At 42.9% G+C, this 22,857-nt stretch overlaps 1 protein-coding gene across 1 annotated transcript in view; it reads right to left on the reverse strand.

Annotated features, from left to right (window-relative positions):
* Positions 1 to 22,857, reverse strand: part of rnd2 (Rho family GTPase 2) — a 29,710-nt gene that overhangs the window by 562 nt on the left and 6,291 nt on the right. Inside the window, exons 3-5 of the mRNA XM_083931316.1 lie at positions 5,936 to 6,045; positions 3,160 to 3,294; positions 1 to 468 (exon numbers count right to left, since the gene is read on the reverse strand). The exon at positions 1 to 468 is cut by the window's left edge and continues 562 nt beyond it. Coding sequence (XP_083787442.1) covers positions 199 to 468; positions 3,160 to 3,294; positions 5,936 to 6,045 — 515 coding nt within the window. The 3' untranslated portion in view covers positions 1 to 198. The remainder of the gene's footprint in view (positions 469 to 3,159; positions 3,295 to 5,935; positions 6,046 to 22,857) is intronic.

Here is a 22,857-nt window from a genome sequence, read left to right on the forward strand (position 1 = left end):
TTAGAAAATATGCACACACGCAACAAATAAAAAAAAAGGGAAAAAGTCAAAGCATTTCTTTCCACAGTGCAGTGTTTCTTTTTTTCTCACTACTCAAAAAATAAAAATACAAGAAAAAAAACAACAATAAATAGACTTCCTCTGTTATATACTTCTGTGTTTGTATATATACATATATATATTTATAGTGATGGGTCTCTACATGAGCACGCAGCTCTTGGCCCGGTCCTTCCTCATGGCCGGGACCTCATCCATTTGCTCAGTCCGGCCCGGCAGGGGTGGGAGGGGGAGCTGTGACACTCGCTTCAGGCCTCTACGGGAACTGCTGCGTTTTAGCTCCGGCTTGTGCGGCCGTCGAACCGATGCCACCGTGGTGACGTGGAACACATCCCGAACGCTGTTCTCCGAAACCTTGGAGGTACACTCTACATAAGCCACCGCCCCCATCTGTCGAGCTATTGTGCTGCCCTGGAACACAGAGACAAGAAAGCAAGAGACGATTAGCAAGGAAGCAAACTTCAAGGCACCATATGATGTTCATTTGAACATGTTTAGATGCTTTAATGTTAAAAAAAAAACACCTTGTTTTTCTCATACTATCTGAGAGAACTGGATACTGGACACAGTGTTTGAAATCCTATGACAATCGCTCAGTGGCACATGAGACCAAAAGAGTTCATCTTCCACATCTGAAAATACCCGGATGGTCAGCAAAACTTCCACTAGCTACACCAGCTACTTCTGCTTTAGTGCTCTGGCTAACTTGATTAGGGATGAAATGATTTAAAGTGTGACGCGTGTTAATGTTCTTAAACCAAAAGGATCCCATTCTGATAATAAAACGAGTCATTTTACAGCTTTACAGACTTGTTGTAAGCCTATAGGAAACTTTCTACCTTAGTGCAGTACGGATGTCCTGCGATGGACGTTTAAAGGTGTTTTTACAAGCTCCTGAATCCTGGGTGTGTGTATTTCTCTGTGGATTGAGTGTTTGACTTTCACAGTATTTATTTAGCACTTCGACCCACAAAAAGACCTGGAAATCTCACTTTTTACAAAATGGGACCTTTTCATTTTTGTTGCATTTTTGAAAACAAAGGGAATGAACCTTTTATCTGCTGCGCCACAGAAGACTGCTTGTATACCTTGACTTCACAATACATTTCTGTTGCACTTTTTCTGCCTTCAGTGTTTTTCTATTTTCTAATAGAACTGCTGACCATGACACAACAATAAAACGCTCTTGTTTCATTTTAGAGGTGGTGCAAGACATGACTTTACTCCACATCAAGGTGCTGTGGGAGTGCTCCACAAAGAAAATGAAATTTTAGAACATGCATCCCATCCGTCATTGTACCTTGGCATAAACAGGTGCTATATCTCAACAGCGGAAGACTAAATGTCCCTGAAAGAGTCAGCAGATCCGGGACAAAGATGTCGATCTAACCCATAGACTGAATGTCAATGATCTAAACATGTCTGGAGACAAATGAAGCTCCTCCATCCGAGGCATGAATAATGTAGATGCTCTCCTCAGTGGTAAGAGAGTGGAAACAGAGCCTGCTGGGCCGGTGTTGATGTGGCCTATGCAGCTATTTAGAGAGACTCAACTCTAATAGAACTCCTCCAGCACAAGAGCTCACCCCTGAGTAATGTCACAATATATACCCAGTTAATTGAAGCAGTAAATTATTTGTCTGAGATCAAATCGGAGACAATTTAATTTCAGAGTCCCCCTGCCTCTGTCTCCGCTACAGTACAGCCTTGTCTCTTTTAACACGATTGAGACTTTTAAACCATCCACGCAGGATCAAGACATGCAAAGGATGAGACAGGACTGCATTTCCCATGACCCTAAAATCGCATGTAACACAGAGAGCTTTTCATCCCCAGTGGACGTGGTTTGATTTTTATCGCGGCTGTGCACTGAGCCGCATATCAGAAGCAATGAAGTCCTCATTAGGTGGAACGGCAGATTTGAATTCAGGGGTGGAGGTTGTGGAGGGAGGGGCCCCGAGGTAGAGATTGTAGATTGTAACATGCGGAAAAGCTTGATTGGATCTCGGGCAGATTAGTGCAGAAATGTCTGGAGTTCACGCGGTGGTCACTCTCGCTGGCAACTCCTCAGTCATGTTTGAATTCCATTTAAGATCAGCAACAGGATAGTAACACAGGCTATTGGATTAGAGCACCAAAATGTTTATTTTGCACAGCTTTGGCATCTGCTGCGTGACACACATTTTCTTGGCATGTTAAAGGGGTGAACAGAAGTTGCCTCTGATGACTCAGAATGACCAAAACAATAGCTTAATGTATGCGTGGGGCCACAAGTGGTCCGATGCTATTTTACATTAGCTCTATTGTAACTACTCCATGTTTTGTTTATGTATCTTATTTACATGAACTGTCTGTTATTTTCAGTTTTGGAGAGGCTGCGTGCTCTTAGCCTGCGGCGAGCTCTCAGAGAGCAGTTGAGAGAAAAAAAAGGTTCCTTTGTTCTGAGGGCCTTTGTGAGCTGGTGAAAAAGCCCCTCCGCTCTTCGTATGTCCAACACGGGAGAGCACAAAATGAACACGCTGAGAGCTGATTAAAATTCACAGATTTACAGAACAGTTTATCATTCCCTCCCGCTGCTCCCCGTCTTCATGGCTTAGAGGTCATGGCGGCACGCGATAAAAAAGGGCTCGCTCATTTATCAGTGTCCATTTTTCTATTCATCCTGCATTGTTAAAATGCCTAAATCTGCATGAATTTTTCATTTCAGGGAAAAATGTGTCCGCCTAGACATAAACTCCACGCCTCTTCCGCAGCCCCTCACCATTAGTAACCTTAAATCGCATGTCAGCAAATTCTGGTCAAAACGCCAACCCCAGCAACATGTCCCCAAGAGTTTTCACACAGCTCTTATTCTGCTGTGGTTGATTGTGTTGCCACCTTTCACACTCTTATCCGGCGGGACTTCACCAGAGAGGCAAAGCCACTGCTGATCCAAGATGGAAAAATCATATATAATCGCTGAAATACTTTCTAATTTATTTTCCTTCATCCGTTGTTGTTGTTTTCAGGTCTGTCTTTTTTCCCAGGGCTCTTTCCGAGTCCCTCGCTTATTACTCATTCCACCCCTTTCTCCTCACATATCCATCATCTGCTTGTTCTCACCTGCTCGTGGGTGACAGGGATGAGGCGCTGCTTGGAGAGCTCCCTCAGGGTGCTGATGTCTGTCCTCATGTCCAGCTTACAGCCCACCAGCACCACTTTGGCATTTGGACAAAACTCCTGCGTCTCCCCTTGCCACTGTTGAGACATGAACCGGCAGAGAGAGACAGAAATGCATCAGTGGTTGTGCTTTATAGAGAGCTGAGCAGCCTGTACTGACCGGTGAGCCGCTGAGATGTAGTGATGACCTTTGGCTTCTCGGAAACTGGATACCTGAGCTCCAGGAAGATTAATGCTCTCTTGATATAAGACATTTGTTCGACTTAGGAGGCAAAGGGAAATGAAATGGTCTTGAATGTGTCTAAGTACATTTTTACAACTATGAATCTACTACTATCAGCATTCCTGAGAATAGATCGTGGTAGTACTCGTCAATTCCTCAATATTTCAGAATATAAAACACTTTTCAACCAACAGAAAACTGATCAACTTTTTTCATCATACATGTTAGTTGTTAAAGAAGAATTTGCTGTGTTTGTTTTATACAGATGTAAACTGAATGTTTGGTTGTGATAGGACAAAAGAAACTATGAGAACACATCATATTTTGCTCTGGAAAGTTTATAAAGGCTTTTTCACCGTGTTCTTTCATTTTATAGACTCATCAAGGAATCACTTCATGATTAATTAAAGAAAACTGAAAAGAAATGGTTAGTCGCAGCATGTATAATAACAGTGGGACTGCAGCTAACAGTTAGTTTCATTACAGACTGATCTGACAGTTATTCTCTAGATTAATCAGTTAATTTTTCCAGAAAAGCAGCGAAAATGTACATCATATTTCCTGAAACACGAGTTGACACCCAAGCCAGTTCTCATTATCAAGGCATAACATACAGACGCACTCTCTGCATTTGATACCACCGCACAAGGCACCCTTGGGCGTCTGTATGAAACACACCAGACTTTCAACTGTGAACCCATCTGCAGCAACATTAGACGCTCAGAGCAAGTGCTCCAGAAGTTAGAGCAACAAAGGTTGCGTAGGACTTTCACCCAGGAGAGTGCGGATGGTGTCCTGTCATTTTAGGTTACAAGTATCCTTATTTCCCAAGTTTAAGAAAGCCGTAGTGGAGTATCAAAGTTTGGCGTGCAGGTTTACCCAGTGCATTGACAAGTAACGCCAAGGGGTCCCGACGAAGCATCCGTGTGTGACAAGTTAGGATGAGAACGGGTTGGACATGTTCACATTACTTGTTTTGTAAGACCAACACTTCGCAACCCAAAGATATTGAATTTACTTTCAGATAAGCTAAAGCAAAACAACAAATCCTCACAACCCAAAAGCTATAAACAAAATGTCAGAACACCGGTTTAAGAACCATGTGAAATGGGTCTATCCAGGCCATGTTGGTTCAGGTTTCTGCAGCACCTGATGCGTGTTAAAGCTAACTCACTCAGCCCCTGTCAACAAATTTATTTCAGGTTTCGTACAGAAAAGGTTGAGCGGTCTGCTTTCTGAAATCACCCTGAGATTAAATGTCACTTCTGAGACTCAGCTGAAACAACCCGCTCTTCCCTGCCACATAAATACAACAACAGCAGCCGACAGTTCTGAAATATTCCTCATGCCGTGTGCAGAATGTCAGGGTGTCCATTCATCCTTCACGTTGGAAACAACCTTTGACCTTTTCAAGGCCATCACCATTCTGCCGATAACGCCCAATCAAAAGCTTTGATTGTTTAACCCTCTTTCCTCCCCCAGCTGTCATCCAGAAACCTTGGTGACCCGCTTGTTGGTAGAGGTCAAGAGTCTAATTTGGGATGGTGATTGTTCAACAGGTTTTCCATGTGCCCCTGAGTTTCAGAGATTACCAGGGCGACAGCTAGGGGTCAGGGGTCATGGCAACCCCCTGCCAAGGGTTTCATGGGAAAACCCAAAAGCTTGACGGCAGCTCTGCTTCCCCCTGTTGACAGAGAGCACTGAGGCTTGTGAGATATTTGTGAGTTAAAAAAAGGTGTCTCGGGTTAGATCTACAAAGTCTGCAGGGGCATTTTAGCAGCTCCCTTCAGACCACTAAACACGTCAACAGGCCGGCCGTGGGAACTGTCTTCGGCTCGCAAGGAGCACAGTTCAAAGGCAAACACACATGGCTTCAAGATGAGAAACCACTAAAAATCCCAGGCCTGTTTTACATGACACACATGCACGCAAACAAACCCATTAAGTTGGGTGTCTCTTCATATACAGTAGGTATTGCCACTGGCTGTAAAAACACGTCCATGACCACAACCCCACCCGGCCTGTATCACACTTTAACCGCCGCCGTACAAATGTTTAGTGTCACCATCTGACCATTTCAAATTTTAAATGCATATAGAACGGCAGTTCTCATACTCTTGAACAGGCCATGCAAGAGCTCCTCTTTGATATGGCTGATGTGGCTAATTTGCGTATCTGGTATTCCTCTCGAACCCACCCGGGTGCAAAGCCTCTCCTCTCATTCTTCACTCTGACCTTCCATTCTTCAGAGGGACGAGGGTCAAGTATCCATGGACGTTTTGATGATATAAAAGAACGGGGGCTCTAACCCTCTGTGCTGATTTGCTCTATTGTTGAGCCATGAAAATGCTGCTGGCACAGAAAATCTGAGATGGTACAAGATGCTGATAGGGAGAAACTGAATTTTTTCCGGTTAGTTATCCGGTGTCACAGCAGATATTAAATGCTGATCCAAAGTGTTGAGAGGAGGAGAAGAAATAAAATGAAAACACTGACCTTCTTTATGACACTGTCCAAAGTCTCTGGGCGGCTGATGTCGAAACAGACGAGGACAGCATCCGAGTCAGGATACGCCAGTGGCCTCACGTTGTCATAATAAGAAGAACCTGTGGACCCACAATAACATATGGCATAAGGTCACGGTGTCTTCGGAGAAATTCCTGTGTGTACTTTAAACCTGAATTAACCCCATGAGGTTCCCAACCATATGGCACATTCTGTTAATTACAAACATATTGCTCATCCCTGGAAGGTGATTTAAAGGTCAATAATACATGGATAACACATTAAACCAGAGGGTGTGACATAAAGTTGGACATGCTGCAGCTTGAATGCACTTTTCAGATGCAAATGAGTCTTGATCTTAACAGTTGTGCGCGCATTTTTGAGTATCTTTGTCTCCCGGGCTTCCACACAGCTGAAGCCTCCCTCTTATCACAGTGCTTCACGAGGAATGTCGAGGGGTTACTCAGAGAAGCACACACTCAAAAGTGAATTATGGTGGGGTTGTGGACCAGAGGACTTGTGCATACAATCCATAATCATCTTGAAACAACAGTGAATGCCAGAACAAAGGCCAAACTAAAGGTTGAACCCCTTAATTCTCCTGACTCATCCCTCTTCCTTTTTCTCTCGCAAATGGCCCTTTGTTTTGAAAATCTTCCATTTCTTTCTGACTATATGAGATTCACATGCGCTCGCACGCCTCTCCCCACTCTCGCTTTTCATTTTTGTACCTTGATCAAATTTGAAGGCGCCATAGTGCCTCTGTACTTTCACAAGCCGCTCGGTTACACGAGTCCTGCTCTCTTACAGCTCTCATTAGGAGGCTCGTAAAAATATCTGGGCTCTCTCTTTCTCTCTCTGGAAATGTGGCTGTGGGAACCCTGCCTCCTGCCTCCCCTGGTAGCTAGTATGGAGCTGAACACTTACATTTTGATAGCCACAGCACCCCGGCTGCATAAATTGGTCCATAGGATCTTAAATAGCAGAGCTCTAAGTTATCTCGGTAATTACTTCAGAAAGTTAAAAGAAGTGCATAAGCACAAAATCAAAGCTAGGAAAGCTACCCTGAAACTATATAGATTCAAAACCATCATGGGTAGATTTCTTATATATGTGCTGGTGCTGAAGAGTGGAATAAACTGCCTCTTGCTCTTACGGGGGTGCAGAACCCACAAGCCACAAGAAAAAGGTTAAACATAGGCTACAAGGCATGGTCATTTTAATATTGATATTTTTTTATTAGCATATTTAACTGTAAGTGGATTCTCGTGTTGGGATGTTGTGGTGGTGTCTCTCTGTCTTGTTCTGGCGAGGATGGACTTATGGAACAGAAGGAGCCGCGATAGAAGAAGAAAGTCCACGGGCAACATGCATAAACGATGTGTACGCACAAAATGCATAAAGTGCCACACATAAATGGCTACTTATAAAGGAAGAATGTGCACGCCTCACACATACTTTACACCAGGCGCACACACAGTTTTTAGCTTGAATATAAGTGGAGACAGGTAACACTGTCGGTGATCGGTTCATTGTGTTCGGAACTGTGGAGCACTTTGTAAAGTCTGCTTCAACATGAGCTCTGTGAATGACTCATAGATCATTCTTCTGATGTTTAATAATAATGATGATTTTTTTTTTACCGCGGTTATGGTTTGCAGAAAAGTGTTGAATTAGATGTACGAATGCTACAAATAGCCACAGCGGTGCTTTAAGACAGTGGAGCACCATTCTTTTGATATGCAAGTTGTAGGTGTTACTACATCCAATTATGGCCAACACAGTCAGGTGCACCTGTAGTTTTATAAATCCAACAAAAAGAATAAATATGCATATTTCTTTTTCTTTAAGATTTTGGGGCTTTTTTAATGCTTTTTATTTGACAAGAGACTTGAGGGTGGATAGGAGATGGGTGGGAGAAAGAGAGAACCCAGGCCGCCGTATAGGGCGCCGGGTGAGTTAGGGGGCGCCCCACTACGCATATTTCTATCTTTCTATCTGTGCGTACACACAGTTTAAGTCGTATATCTACAGTTTTATGCATGCGGCGCCTGGCCTTTATCGTGTTATCCCTGACAATGTCATGTTCTTTTTTATCACTCCATTTATTTGTCGAATGTCAAACTAAACAAAAAATGTAACGTCATGAAAATTATGGGGGGAAAAAACTGCTCTGTGTTTTAATCTGTGAATCACATCCTGTAGATGATTGTTGCACACTTTGGTACATTTAATGAAAAACTGATTTTAATAATTATAGATTATCTTTTTACGTGCTGTTAATGTGCCTCATACCACACCTGACACAAAAGGCAGTAAGCGTGTTAAAGAGCTACATGTCTTTGTCTGGCCGGGTAAATGGAGTCTGCACAATGACGCTACAGCCTGTTTTAGCATCACTATGTTCGCTTTGTCAGTGGGGGAATGACAATAGCTGCGCGTGGCCCGTAGCCCCAGTTATTCAGCTGGCTGTGCCATGGTGACCTGCTCCCTCCCCACTGAGAACAATTCAACAGCCTGCACATGAAAGATTGATGCTCTTTGTGCCTCCAAGTCAGAGGAACAGTTTGTTTATATTCTGTTTCTCACCAAAATGCACTTTGCAATCAAGAGCTAACAAATATTCTGAATGCCTATCTAATCCTATAAGACTTTTGAAGAAAAAAAAACTTTGAAACATACATTATTCATGTTGTTTTGCAGTCTTCTTCTCCTGTTATTGCGGCATATGACCGTCGATATGCATTACCGCCTTCTACAGATACGTAGCGCCTATCACACCTTCATGACTCGTGGCTTGTATAACACGGATGTATTAAGATAAATGGATACGGTGCTCCAAAGTGGTGCCTTATTTATTCTGTGAAATGTGCTCACACATGGAGAGCAGTGATAAACAGCTCTCGTCAACTTGAATGTTTCTTGAACGTAATGGCTCAAATTGTGGTGACGCAAATTTGGCATGGAACAATTCGCTTTGTTTTTGCTTTTTTAATAATTGGTTATTGGGGATATTTTTTCTGACACTCTGCACTTCACATGATTCGCAATGTCAACTAGGGTTGTGAATCTGGAGACACCTCACATTTGATTATGATTCAGAGGGTTACTTTAAAACAATTATCTATGCATTCAAAACCTGCATTCTATACATGACGTGATTTCACCCATGATTGCCGATATATTAGCCCAAGTGTCTATGGTACTCTTATAAATAAGCAAAATCAACTTACAAGGAAAGACATAATCTTAAAGTACATTTATTGTCCTTATTAAACAGAAAAATACGACCCTACACTTTTTTTCTCTATCACAGAAATAAGAAGCTTAATTGCCTTTAAAAAATACAAACTTGCCAAACCTGTCTTAGATAAGTCTTCCCACTGTTCCAACAATCACCAAGTCTGGTTTGGTTGTAAATAAATCCTAAATTCAGAGTAATACGTAAAAAATATGCCGGCTCTAAACGCTGTTTTTTTTCACCTTGTCTGATGAGCAGCTGTCAGCTGGCATGATTACATGATCAATTTTTTCTCACTGTCTTTTGCAAAATGTTTTGATACAAATACCTTTGACAGTCTTGTTTCTGCACTGTTACAAATACTATAATCATATTTTCAATGTAATATGGAATAAAGAAATGGAAAATGCCATTTTAGCCCACACCTTACAGGACATTATCGGGAATTCACAGTCCCCTACTCGTCTTAATAACACAAGATTGCTACTGTTTTGTACTGCTGAGAGAGCAGGACTAACACACGCACAAACAAACACACACACACACACACACACACACACACACACACATAAAAAAAGCCCAATTCCACGCATGCCAAGTTCAACAGTCAGGAAAGCACATATTGTACGACAGCAAGCTCTGATTGGTAGTGGTCACACATGAGGTGCTGTAGCTGCTGAAGTTGGTCTTTAGTATGTATCACAGTGTAGCAGACCTGTAGTGAGGTGAGAGCTGAAGAAGAAAAGAGACTGAACTTGTGGGGGTGGAGAGGGGACAGAAAATATTTAATGACTTTGATGCTGGGGCAAGGGCAAGGTGTAGGAGCACGAGATGATGAGAGAAGCACCCAGGGAATTATGGTAGAATCCAGATGAAGGGGAGAAGAGATATGAGATGAAGGGTAAGTTGAGACAATGGTGCTTGTTTGACTAAATATGTAATTAGAGGCTGGAACAAGGCCGTTGGGATCAATTCGTCAATCCCACAGTTTAAAATGATTGGCAGTTCACGGTCACGACATGCCTCGTCACAGCACAGCAATTCAGAGCTCTTCTGCCCTGAGCGACAGGGAAGCTACCTCAGCACTTTTGTAAAGTCCGACAAAAAAGTCCTCTGAGGTAGAGGAGAGGAGAAAAAAGTGCTTTGTTTAAAACAAGTTGAGCTGGCACAAATACAAGCCAATCACCATAACGATCAAGAGCATGAGGAGGAGGAGGAGGAGGAGGAGGAGGAGGAGGAGGAGGAGGAGGAGAGAGGAAAAAAGAGTTTCCTCCTGATTGCAAAATATATCACCTCCACTGCCTGAAATGTCCCCCTTCCAGCAAAGAGACATGACCAGAGATAAAAGAGGATGTAGCTGTGGAGGAGTGTGTGTGTGTGTGTGTGTGTGGGGGGGGGGGGTAATGAAAGCACTGGACTCGGCAGGACAGATCAAATAAAGAGGTATGAGAGCTCTGCATTTGCCATTGGTGGAGCTGGCCTGTGCCCATTCTGGGAGGTGGAACAAAAGGTCAATTGAATTTCAAATGGAGCGGGGTGAGATGGATGGAGCAGGAGGGTGAGGGAGGGGAGCACAGCCTGGCAGGAACCACTGAAACCATCACATCTGGCAAGGAGTGGGACCCCGCCATGTCGTGCCAAGGACAGATATAAAACACCCCTCACAAAACCTCCTCGAGCATTAGTATTAGCCTGATTTGGCGATCTCTCACAGTGGAAAGTGGATTTCTGTCTTTATTTCCACCGGGCTAATTAGCGCCAAGCCACGCTGCAGTGCCACACAGGAGGCTCCTCCGAGCAGAGGTGACAGAGGTAGTAGGAAAAGTGTTCCTCACCAGCCTTCAGTTGAGCTTCATCGAAGGCCAAAAATATCCCAGAGGATGTTGAGGCAGACCGGAGCTCAGTGGAGCGCTAATGTACAGTAATAAGGCCTGAGGGTTTGTGGTATGACTTCATTTATGATTCCTGTCCTCTGACTCATCGACTCCGTAGGGACAATCTGTCTGAAACATGACAGCTCCCTATCTGCTCCTTCAAACCCTCCACTGTGAGAATTTCCATTTTATGAGGACAAGCAATGAGACAAACTAAACAATAAAACACAAATGATGCAGTGTGACGGAGAAGATTCTTCAGTAAACCTGTGAAATTGACTGCTCATCAACATCTAACAAAGCCTTCCAGTCTTCAGTGCACTAATCTGCACCATCACAGCAGGAATTTTCTCAGTCGCTCTCCGTTTGTTGCACGCTCATTGAAGACGCAGCTAAAAAGCCAACCATTATGAGTGAAGGGGAGAGAATAGTCTTTGCCTCCAGGCTTTCTGATGTGTTCATACACATATGGCAGGGAGTCAACAGCAACTAACAGCCTCATTAGGCCACATACTCTGAAAAACACCCATGCACATCGACAAAGGCAGGGTATCAGGAAACAAACACCCTCTCAAACGTCGCCGAATAAATGAAAACAGTTAGTGTGATTGAGTAAGCGGAAACCTAAGAAACACGACACAGCACCACAAACCTTGTTTTCCTCTCTTAAAATTCACCTTCAAAGCACAGGCAAAAATATTTCAAGTTGGGGTGGCCGAGTATCGTAGCAACCTGGAGGGATGCAAATGGTTTCATTGTGAGTCCCTGAAAGGAAGTAAGAGAGCGAGGGAATCGCAGAGGCTAATGACTCCGGCGCATTGAGGATTAGAGGTGACTAAAAGGATGGAGTGCCAACCCTCTTCTTCTTCTCCTTTTAAAGAGGTTGAGCAGACTTTTCATTGCTGAATGTCCAGTCTGTGTGGTGAACTGCTATGGCTTCTCCTCAATCAGGTTCCTTACACAAACAGATAAACGGAGGCTGCTGCCAAGACACCCTTCGAGAGGAGACGGCGTTACTTTGATCCAGTTCTGCTGTACAAGACGGTGTGCGTTTTGTTATGGGAATGTTAGCCTGCAGTGCACAAAACTTTCTTTTACAGTCACACATCCAGAATCCAATAGAGTCTACTGCTGACCTTATTCCTATGGGAGACATTTTTAACTCACACTCCAGATGGAAAAAAAATGACCTGGATGATTGGCATAAATCTAGTGCTTCACATAACTATAAAAAGGGGCTTCAAAAAACATTTTAAACTCAGAATTTCAGCTAGTTACATTGGCATGTGGCTTTCAAATGCAAGCTCCACCGTTTCAGAGGTTTGGACATAATTCTCATATGGTCCCCAGGCAACCTCCAGTTTCCATTCATGTGTGTATAATACGAAATCAATTACAAGACTCTTGAAACTTGTTTGAATTCAGAGTGAAGATTAAAATCCACATTGGTTAGTGTTGCTTGCTAATGCATTTTAAGTGCAGATTGATTTGCAATAACTCATTACAATAATGTGACAAATATCAATGCAGGCTAGACTGTTCACTGTGATCTATTACACACCTCAAGCAAGATTGAGGAGTATGCTAATTTTTCATAAAACACAGAAATATAATAGAAAAGTTGAAAATGAAAGGGAGCCTCCACCAATTTTACACATAAAACTTAGTTTACACACAGACAAACACACACACACACACACATACTGTATCTGAGTTAGACTTGAGACATCAAACATTTGGGGGCTCTGAGCTATAAAGCTGAGGGCATTTAGGAAGCAGGGACGGTCTAATGAAGCACACAGAAATAAATAGCCTTCTAAAGAACATATATCCGTTTCCTTTTTGCTTGAGAGGAATTGAGGTTAGCTGGATATGACTGCTTCATATTTCTATTTCATCAAATTCTACTCATTAAATGATGGCAGAGTTCTCAAACTAGTGAGTTTGCGACACTTAGCAGGCCCACTGACAGGTGTTAATTGTCAGCATAACGTTCAGTGTCTGTTCTAATGTCATTCTCTTTAAGCACCTTATGGAGTACTATTACGGGAAATGTTAACCTGACTCCGCCAGATGGACTGAACTCTCAGTTGGAGATCTTTTGGGAAGGGATGGAAATACTGGTTGTTGATTGGATAAACCATCATGTCATCATGTCAGCCATGTCAATCACCACCTTTGTTGGTGATAGACAAGCCAAATCAACCAATCAGATCAACGACGCGTATGATGTACTAACAGAACGTTGAGGCCAAGTAAAGAACATGGCGGTGAATTATATTTGATGTTTGTGTAACGTGAATTGATGGATAAAAGGCACAAGTTGCTCGATAGCTGTGCTCATCTCATTCACGGAAGCTGCCATGTTTTTTACACTTAACAGTCACTTATTTGGACTTTTTATTTGGGCCCATAGCCGACCCTCGTTAACAAATCATGACGGCGCTCACAGTGCAGACACTACAGAGCAACACATAGTATGAGAGGCCGACAGCTGACACACACTAAAATGCAATTTGCTAGTACTTAAGCTCTTCATTGAGCTACTCTATTAAAAAAGCATGTGTGGTTGAACGTGTCATCCCCATGAGTTGCATTTATTTATTTATTTTTCCATTTTTTTTTAAGCGTTTACCGATACCATTGGATTCATCGGTCAAAATTCTTCTTCTCTGTTAATGGCTAATCTTTGACAGCTATACTTGGCTCATACCAGGGACTTTGTTTACTGACTTTATTTGCCCCTTTTTAAATCAGTGACAACTTGCAAAACTACTAGTGTGGTCCTTTTTTAAATGTAGGAAGTCACCTTTAAAACTTGCTACAGCAGCTGGACATTGTGGGCCAGATATGGAATCATAACTGTATTACGTTGAGGGACTTACTTTCTTATTTTATACAGCATAATTGTATTATTCCTGGTATGTGCAGCACAAGTTCAAGTTTATTATTGAAGCCTAATTTTAATTAATACATTTCTCTTTTTAAGATTTTTTTTTGGGGGGACGTTTTTGCCTGTTATGTGAAAGCTATTAAGTGAAATCTGTTCGATTTTCCGTCTGGGACATGATAGCAGGTCATGGATGGGCTGTATACTTACTCCTCCCGTGATGAAGTACCCCCAATGATAAAAGGTCTGAAATATTAAATCAGGGAGGTGCAATTTTCATATTACAGCATTGCATGAAATGTTGGCCAGATTTTGTGTAATATGTAGAAGCAACAGAGACCCCACTATGTGCTACGGCCCTATATAAGGAGCTTGAGGCAGTGAATCTGTGAGTGAGAATAATCGCTCAATCCAGTGAAACAAACCATTAAAAAGCCTGTAACAAATCAACCTCAGCTGGCCTGAACTATAGACTAGGGGTTATATGTTTGGTTGCTCATGCGAGCCCACATACACTGTATAAGTTTAGATACCACACACACACACACACACACACACACACACACACAGATAAAGCTGTTGATCTGTAATAGAGATGGCTGTGTCAAGTTTTCAAAGGCCTTAGCACACAGCCGGGACAGTGGAGGTGACACTAGGTTAAATGGCCATTAACCTTCCATGTCTGCAGCCTTCACACAGGGGATATTGATCAAAGCTCCCTTTGCGCTCCCTGTGGAGGAAGTGCAGCCTTTGAAGGGCGTTGAGCACCTTCAGCAGATCTGCTCTGAGCTCTGCCGCCGAGGAGTTAATGCCTGTGTCTGTCGTCCAAAGGCTGGTTGAAAAGCGGGGGCCGACCACGGCGTTGAAAGCACGTGGAAGGGGACAGAGCAGCATTACTGTCTGTCTCCTGCTCACCCCAGGGATATGGAGATGGAGTAGTGTGTCCACTTTCAGCTTCTCCTCACCCCAGCCCCTCTTTTATAATCACACACACACACACACACACACTCATTCCGCCAGTGAAATAGCTTTGCATTTCATCTCCTGTTGTTTGATCTCTGTGTCTTGTATGAGGCTCTGGTTCATGCTGCGCCTTGCTTTTAAAGCTCACTATGCTTATTTTCTGTCCATTTATACATTCCCTGCCTCGCTTAGAAAAGAAAAAAAACACCAATCATGTCACTACTTTGATTTTCCCCTCGAACTGTTTTGAGACCTAACTTCAGATTTGTGTGGCAGCGTACGTGCAGCCCTCGCTGACACTCAATTCCTTAAAGATGTTCATGTGTTTAGATATAACAATACAAACACTACCCAGTTTTTGTTTGTGCGAGGAAGTCTAGTAGCTGTGAACGAACACACACAGGACCTGTCTTTGTCTGTTTCTGTGTTTCCTCAAGCTCTGCGCCTCAAACACCAGAACCGTTGAGTCTCATCAAAGCAGCAACAGCAGATTGTATGGTCCAGGATCCACAGAATAACACAGTTTAAAAAAAACGACAACAAAATAACAGACAAGAGCTAGTTAAAGCACACCAGATGCTGACTTGAAGATTACTTGTTCTTCGCACAACCTCTTTCACCGCTCGCAGTTGGACCCCAGCTGGTTGCGGTATCCCCAAAACAGACTGCACGTCTTTCTGCTGTATTTGTTTTTGTCTGGTAGCTCAACTTGAACATGTAAAAGCAGAAGATTTCACACAGTGAAAAGATATTTTTTTAAAAGACCTCTTTACCGATGCAGATGGCTGCAGCAAAAAAGTAGAACCTGGCTCAACTTTTCCCACAACAATAGAGCAAAGCCTTGTTTTGGATGATCACATAAATGATACAGTAGAAAATGCACACACCGCCACATCTGCCCCCATGTTATTCTAGAGTAAGTAATGAATCTCAGCCCGTTCTCATTTGCAGGGCGCTGTTTTGTCACAGCCCTCAGAGTTTGATAGTGAGGCACAAGGCACCTTTGATCCACACTGGACTGACACCAGAGGGGTCCTGACTTCCATGTGTGATGAGGTGGGATAAGAATGGATTCTGACTTTACGAAGCCTACTCCTCAAGTGATGCATGTGACAATGTTAAATGTTAATGTCTAAAAGTGTAATGGCGGTGGTTCTCTGAGCCTGCATCTCATTAACAACACCTTCATTTGGCAAGGATGCCAATAAAAGCTAACCTGACTCCGCCAGATGTATGGATTCGCATGATTCACATTTGCTCAGCGTATCCATCTGGGGAACTCTCGTTTGGAGATCTTTTGGGAGGGGGTAAAAAATACCAGTTGCTAAATTGGATAAACCATCTGTCTATCGCCACCTATTTTTGTGATAGACGGGCCAAATCAACCAATCAGATCAACAAAGCGTTTGACGTACTAACAGAGCATCGAGGCGAAGCTCAGAAAGTAGACTACATGTCGGTATGTCCTACAAGAAAAGCCTCCAGTGCCATTTTTTGCTCTTCTTTAAGAGAAGGAATACTCTCTAATTCTGACTCTCGATAGCTGCGCTCATCTCATCCGTGGAAGCCACCATGTTGTTTACACTGAACAGTCGCTTCCGGTTGCGTCATACTTAAACCCGACTCAAAACCAATGCTGATTGAGTGTTCGCTTAGAAAAAAAGCTGAATTAAGGATTATATTTGCTTTATGGCAGCATTTTCAACAGTCTGAGATGATGCTATAATGGTTGACTACCAATATTTGACACCAACTCTAATTCATTTACCAAGTTTTGGTGATTGCTACGGCACAATGACTTCGGCTCTGAAAAGCTCCCACCATTCCTCAGAGACTACTATCACCTCTCTCTCACACACAGTATTCAAATTCTTTTCTTTCTATTCCTTTTCACCTGTAAAACAGCAGAGATCAAATCCTTTATATCCACTCCTACACATCTCTCAATCTCAGGATTTTCATTAAAACTTGTAATAACACCGACTGTAGCTTCTCTGTCCACAGCTGCCTGTCTGTTTTGAAAGAAGTGAGAATATTCGGGAGCTACGCAGGAAAATGAAAGAAAAGCCTGTGAGTGGAAAAGGACATCCTTTGCTCCAACGACTCCAATTCCTCCAGTGCAAAACCATCCAAACACATCCCTATCATGGTGCTATCTTTCCCCCGGCCCACTCTGAAACCCCCCCAGGGAGGCCGCCGGGGAGACATGGCGCTACTTCAAACGCAATTTTACTTCCACAAAAGCAGCAGCAGCAGCGAGAAAGAGAGCGCATTCGATCTTGTTTATAAATAAAGTCATCCATAAATGATGGGATCTGTCGAGAGTGTGTGAGCGGGGTGCAGGTGAGGGGTGAAGGATGGCCTCTCTCTCTGTATCCCCTTACGCTCAGAAGGGTTGCAGACGGATGCTGAGAGGGTATAGCTCCTGTGGAAGTGTGTGTGTGGGGTGGGGGGGATGCTTTGGGGACCAGCAGAACCAGGCAGTGTGGCTGTTTGAAGTAGGCTGATAAAAGCTGGCAGTGCATCGGGTTCTGTTGCACTTGGTAGAGGAAGTGGCCGGGAGAAAAACACACAGAGCCACAGTTCCCTGGGTGGGTTTCCTGCCTCTTCTCTTGTTAAAGTCAACACACGAACAGTGCTGCGAGTAACGCAATGTGTTAATGTAATCGCATTATGACACCAAGTCACACAGAAGTTTGTCTTGTAGAGATTACATTACAGTTACTGGTCTGCTGAATGTTATGTTCCTTGCGTTACACATGCAACTGAATCTGAATCATGTTTGACGCATTGAATTAAAATCTGCATTATTATCCATCGAGTATGATGAAGGATCACCAAAAAACTAGCAATGTCCAAATGGAAGCAGACGGGTTCACACACAACATTAAGTGTTTTCAAAAAGAGTTATCATTCACTGCATATTTATTAATTTAGAAGGAATATATTTGCTTCTCTTTGGATTTCTATTAAGGAAATGATTTTTGCCCCGGCTCATTGACTCATTTGTGCAGGAGCCTCTCCACTAAATCATGGACAGCTTGGTTGTTTTTTTTTACATAAAGAGCAGAGGAGAATATCACAGTTTTCAAGATTCAAGAAAACTTTATTTATTCCTAGGGGGTGATTAAAGGTAGATAATTAAAGGTCATACAAGTTGAGCCAGGTTCAACTTTTTTGCTGGAGCCTTCTGCATCGGTACAGAGATATATATATATATTTTTTTTTAAAAACCTTTTCACTGTGTGAAATTTACTAGACTTAAATAAATACAGCAGGCTGGCAGTCTGTTTTCGGGGAAATCGCAACAGTAACATGTAAGCTGTGTCCAGGTTTGATCTGCCAAAGCACTGGACCTAAAAATATGCCAGCATCAATCTTAGTGTTTAGTCTGTCAAAAAAAAAAAAACTTTAGAAGCTCCCAGTTCCTCTGATCAAGTCCATGTGCTCTTGAGGTGACTACATTTAGGATAAATAACTTCCTACAATGGATTCCTTCGCATTGTGCGGTCGATCGTGTCACTTCAGGTCAAAGAAGGTCACACAATTAAAACATGCTTCCTCCATCTCTTCATACAATAAGCAAAAGCCCTGCATTAAAACCCCTACAAGGACTATTTATATCCCCATATGTCTCTGTGTGTTTAGCTTGTAACAAGAGCGCTGCAGTGGTTTAACAGAGTGACACAGTTGGCGTGTTTGTGTCTGCATCCCCGAAGACCACACTGGGTCAGGTCCCAAGGGTGCCACCAACAAACCTTACTCGCAGCAAACAGCCTCAAAGGGGTGGGCTGGGGTGGGAAAAGCACAGATGTACACTGCCCCTTCTGTCTACTCCTTCTGCCTCCTTCCCCAGTTTTCAATCTAATGAACCCTTGCAGCTCTTATAACATGCTCTAAGGGCAGCCCCCCCCTCCACCCCCCATCTCTTTGCCTATTGGGTGAAGCAGCTGCTGTGCTTTCCAGCCTTATTGTGTCCCAGCTCCCACTACAGCGCCCCTCATCTGCCCCCATTACGCCTCTGGTCAGCTGCGAAACAATAGGAAAGGTCACAGGGTCAATGCTGTTGGAATTCCTATACACAGACTCATTGAATCATACACATGCCCACACACATGTTTATATGCACACACACGTATCCGCTACACATACACATTTTTATCTTTTTTTATCATCCGTGGCGTCCTTCTGTCTTTCACTTTACAATTTAAATATGGGAGATCAGAAAGCTCAACTTAAATGAGTTAAAGCTGCTCCTAACGGAGCCTCCCCTCCTTTATGGCGCTTCATAGTGAGTTTCAGCTCATTGTTTAGCTGTCCGGCCAGCAGCTTTACTGTTTTAGTCAACTGTCACCGCTCTAAAAATAAAACCCCAGGTAAACTACCTGCTCAGCACTTAACATCGGACTGACACATTTAGAGACTAGCTGGTGAACACAGTGGAGCATCCAGCAGCCAGAAAGTTGGTGGAGACCAAGGACGGAGCTAAAAGAGAGTGAATATTGGCCGCAGCAATGAAAGTCATAGCGCCACCGCATGAAACTACATGAAACTGCTTTGATATCATCTTTGGCTACTAAACAGTGGAACGTTTGCACTTTGTCAGTTGTACAGCCTAAGTTTCTAGCATAGTTTCGGAGGCTGTCATCTTTTAAAATCTAGGACGAGTAACATAAATACAAAATTACAGTTGCTATTGACGGTAGCTTGGTTATTGTGTGTATAATGTCTAAAGCGTTTCAACTCTACCATCTGGTATTGGCTCAGCACGCTCGGAGCTTCAATGTTTGTAATTCCTACATATACATTGTAAATATGATGTCCCAGAAAATTATATCAGATAATATGACATTTTTTTTAACAACATCAGTATTGTGCAGCCCTACTATATTAATTACAATGTATTCTCATATCTGTCCCTTTGTATTTCTGCCGCCTTAAATACTTGCCAAAAAAACAGCTGTACATCTCAATTTTATCCTTTCATTCTCTGTCGTTCATTATATAGCTCCATTTTCCTCTGTTAGTAGCTCGCCGTGGCAAAGCTTAAGACGGGGCTCATAATCAGACTCAGTGTGAGCTCATCAACGTCTTAAGTGCTTTCTTTTTTTTCCTTCACCCCATACGAAAGAGTCTTTTAAATTCTGCCCAGTTAATGTTCATTCCCTAATATCTAAATTCTTTGATTATTCCATATACAGCCTATTAGCAGCGTACAGTGCAGTTCAACAGTGGACATGCTCTTTAAGCAGATTATACATTTTTGCCTGGTGTTTAGCATTAAGCTGACAGTGCATGGGCGCTGAGATTTGGTGGAGGAATGTGTGGTGGCTCTCAGCTCATAGCTGTATCCATGGTCACATTTACAGGCTCCTCTGACAGAGATAAGAGATCAGAAAGGATGAGTGGCTGTCTGCTCCGGAGCCTCCAAGTTTCTTTTATTGTTTATGGAAGGGCGGACATGTGGGGAGCTGAGGGCGTTTTGTACACATATAAAAGCAGGCAGGATGGTGGTTCGTGCCTGTGTGGTGCAGGTGGAAGGCTGCACTTCTGTAAGTGAGTATAGGTGTCTGAGCAAGTGTGTGTGTTTCACTGTGTCACTGAGGAGAGCAGATATTCTGTGTGGTAATTACAGACTGTGTGTTCCTGTCAGTGCAACTGGCTCGCTTTCATGTAGCACTTCTGCCCACCCCCTGCTTAACACGGCCCCCGACTGCTGATGACCCCAACACGGCGCTTCAGAAGCTGCCTTGACTAATGGGCTATCAGAGATGGAGAACATCGACGAGGGGAAAGAAGGAATAAATGGCACAGAGAAAAAGATAACTGACAATCCACCCCCAGAGAAGTTACATTATGCTCTCCTGCACATCAACAATTCTTCTATTCCTTTCTTTGTTTCTCCATCTCCTCTTACAGCTACTGTAACATATGGGCTGCCATTTCCTCTACAGCTTGTTGACCCTTTGTGTAATACCGTAGTCTAACAATATGGTGCATGGAGTGCTGAGCTCCAGGGATGGAGCACAGCTGCTTGCCTGCTCAAGAACTAAGACTTCCAGCAGAGCAGCCGAGCAGCCGCCTTTCCTCGACAGTTTCCATAATGTCACACAAACTTACTCAGAGTCAGGGTGCAATGAAGTGCAGTGCTGTGCATGAGACCATCATTATTCGAAAAGTTTCGAGCTGGAGACCATTTGCAAAGAGGAGGAGAAGAAGGGAACACGGGGGATTTGTTCATGTAATTCCAAAGTAATAAAGAGCAATTTACAATACGAGGTATGCATACATCTGTATTTCTGAAAGTGCAATTTTAGTTATACGCATTCATGTGTGACTATGGAGCAATTATGTTTCGTGAGCTGTAAAATACATTTTAGTTATTGTCTAATGGGAACCCTGGACATTTAATGCTCTTAACAGCCCCTCAGAGGCCGTTTAGAGTAAAGCGAGTGCTCACTTTACTTACATTTTTCTTCTTATTTGAAGGTGAAGTGTATTTATTTGCATGTATTAGTGAGGCCCATTATTCCTGATCATGGGAGCGATGAGTTCAGATGTCACTTAAATCCTCGGCTATAAAATGCGAGGTGGTGTGTGTGCAATTTACAGTATAGTTAAACACAAAGACTGCACATCCACTCTGCCACAAGCAGCTCTTGCCGCTTGATTTCTAATATGCAAAACTTCTTTGTGACCATTAACTGTAATCCTTGGGATTATCAGGTGCAGCCCATTAGAGAGGCTGAAGGCTCATCCCAAACCTGACGCCAGGGGGATGAGAGTCATGGAGGAGCCCGGATATATTCTCTGAGATTTTGCTGTGAAGCTCATTGGGTCCCATTGGACAGGACCTTTGTCCTAGAAATACCTTCACAGGCATTCCTGTCATTGTCTATGGAGAGTGGAGAACTAGAACAAATTTACCCTTGCAAAAATCCAACATGGCAGTCACTGTACTCTGTGCTCAGCCACCAAATAGAAAACGGAAACTTCCATTAAATATGTATAGTGTTTTTTTCACAGACGCAAAACAAAATGTTACACCTGACATGTCAATTCATGCTTCAACAAGAGTCACAGTCTATAGCCATGCTAGCAGCTCTGTGAGGCTGCACCAGGCCCTCAGTAAGTCCAGGCTTTATGCAACTACTGGGTCTGTAACATGATACCATGGGACCCAAAAATACTCTTTCCCAATGTCTTACATGGTGATAATTCATTCGCTAATAATTAAGTGGATACATTTTCTCCGAGCAGGTTTCCGCCTCAGACGCTGTATCCAGTTCTCTTTATGCATTCATAGAAGACAGTAACCCTACGTCACGTAAAAAGCCACAACATCGGCATGCTAACATGCTTGTAATGACAGTGCTGATGTTGAGCAGGTATGTTTACCATCTTAGATTAGCATTTAGGCATGCTAGGAATTGCTATTTAGTTTCATTATCAAACTTTTTTTTTAACGTGAAACGATAGGTGTAAAAATGCTTTACAATAAATTCATGTGTCCTCTGTGACACTAATGGCATAATAATAGTATAAATGACTACATACTACACAAATTACCAGAAGAACTTGTGCTGATAATTGGTTGATTAATTGGTTAGTTAATCAATAGAAAAGGCATTTATCAAGCAAAACTGCATTCACTGTTTCCATCCGTGTAAATGTCAGGATCTGCTGCTTTTTCTTTATCATATTAATGTAAACAGAATATCTTTGGGTTTTGGACTGTTGGTTAGGAATAAAAGGCAAACTATCTAAAATGGTGGGTCTGAACAAAGTTTCCAAACTTCTTAAATGTATGTGTATTAAATGTAGTATTTCAGCAACCTTGCCTAATCTCCTGTTTACTCATTACCCGAAACTGTCACGCAGCAATTCTAGTCTAACATTACAGTGATTATTGAGAGAGCCGGACTATAAGAGCCCAGAGCAAATA

The sequence above is a fragment of the Echiichthys vipera genome (genome assembly GCF_963691815.1).
Source record: "Echiichthys vipera genome assembly, chromosome: 17".
NCBI lineage: Eukaryota > Metazoa > Chordata > Actinopteri > Perciformes > Trachinidae > Echiichthys > Echiichthys vipera.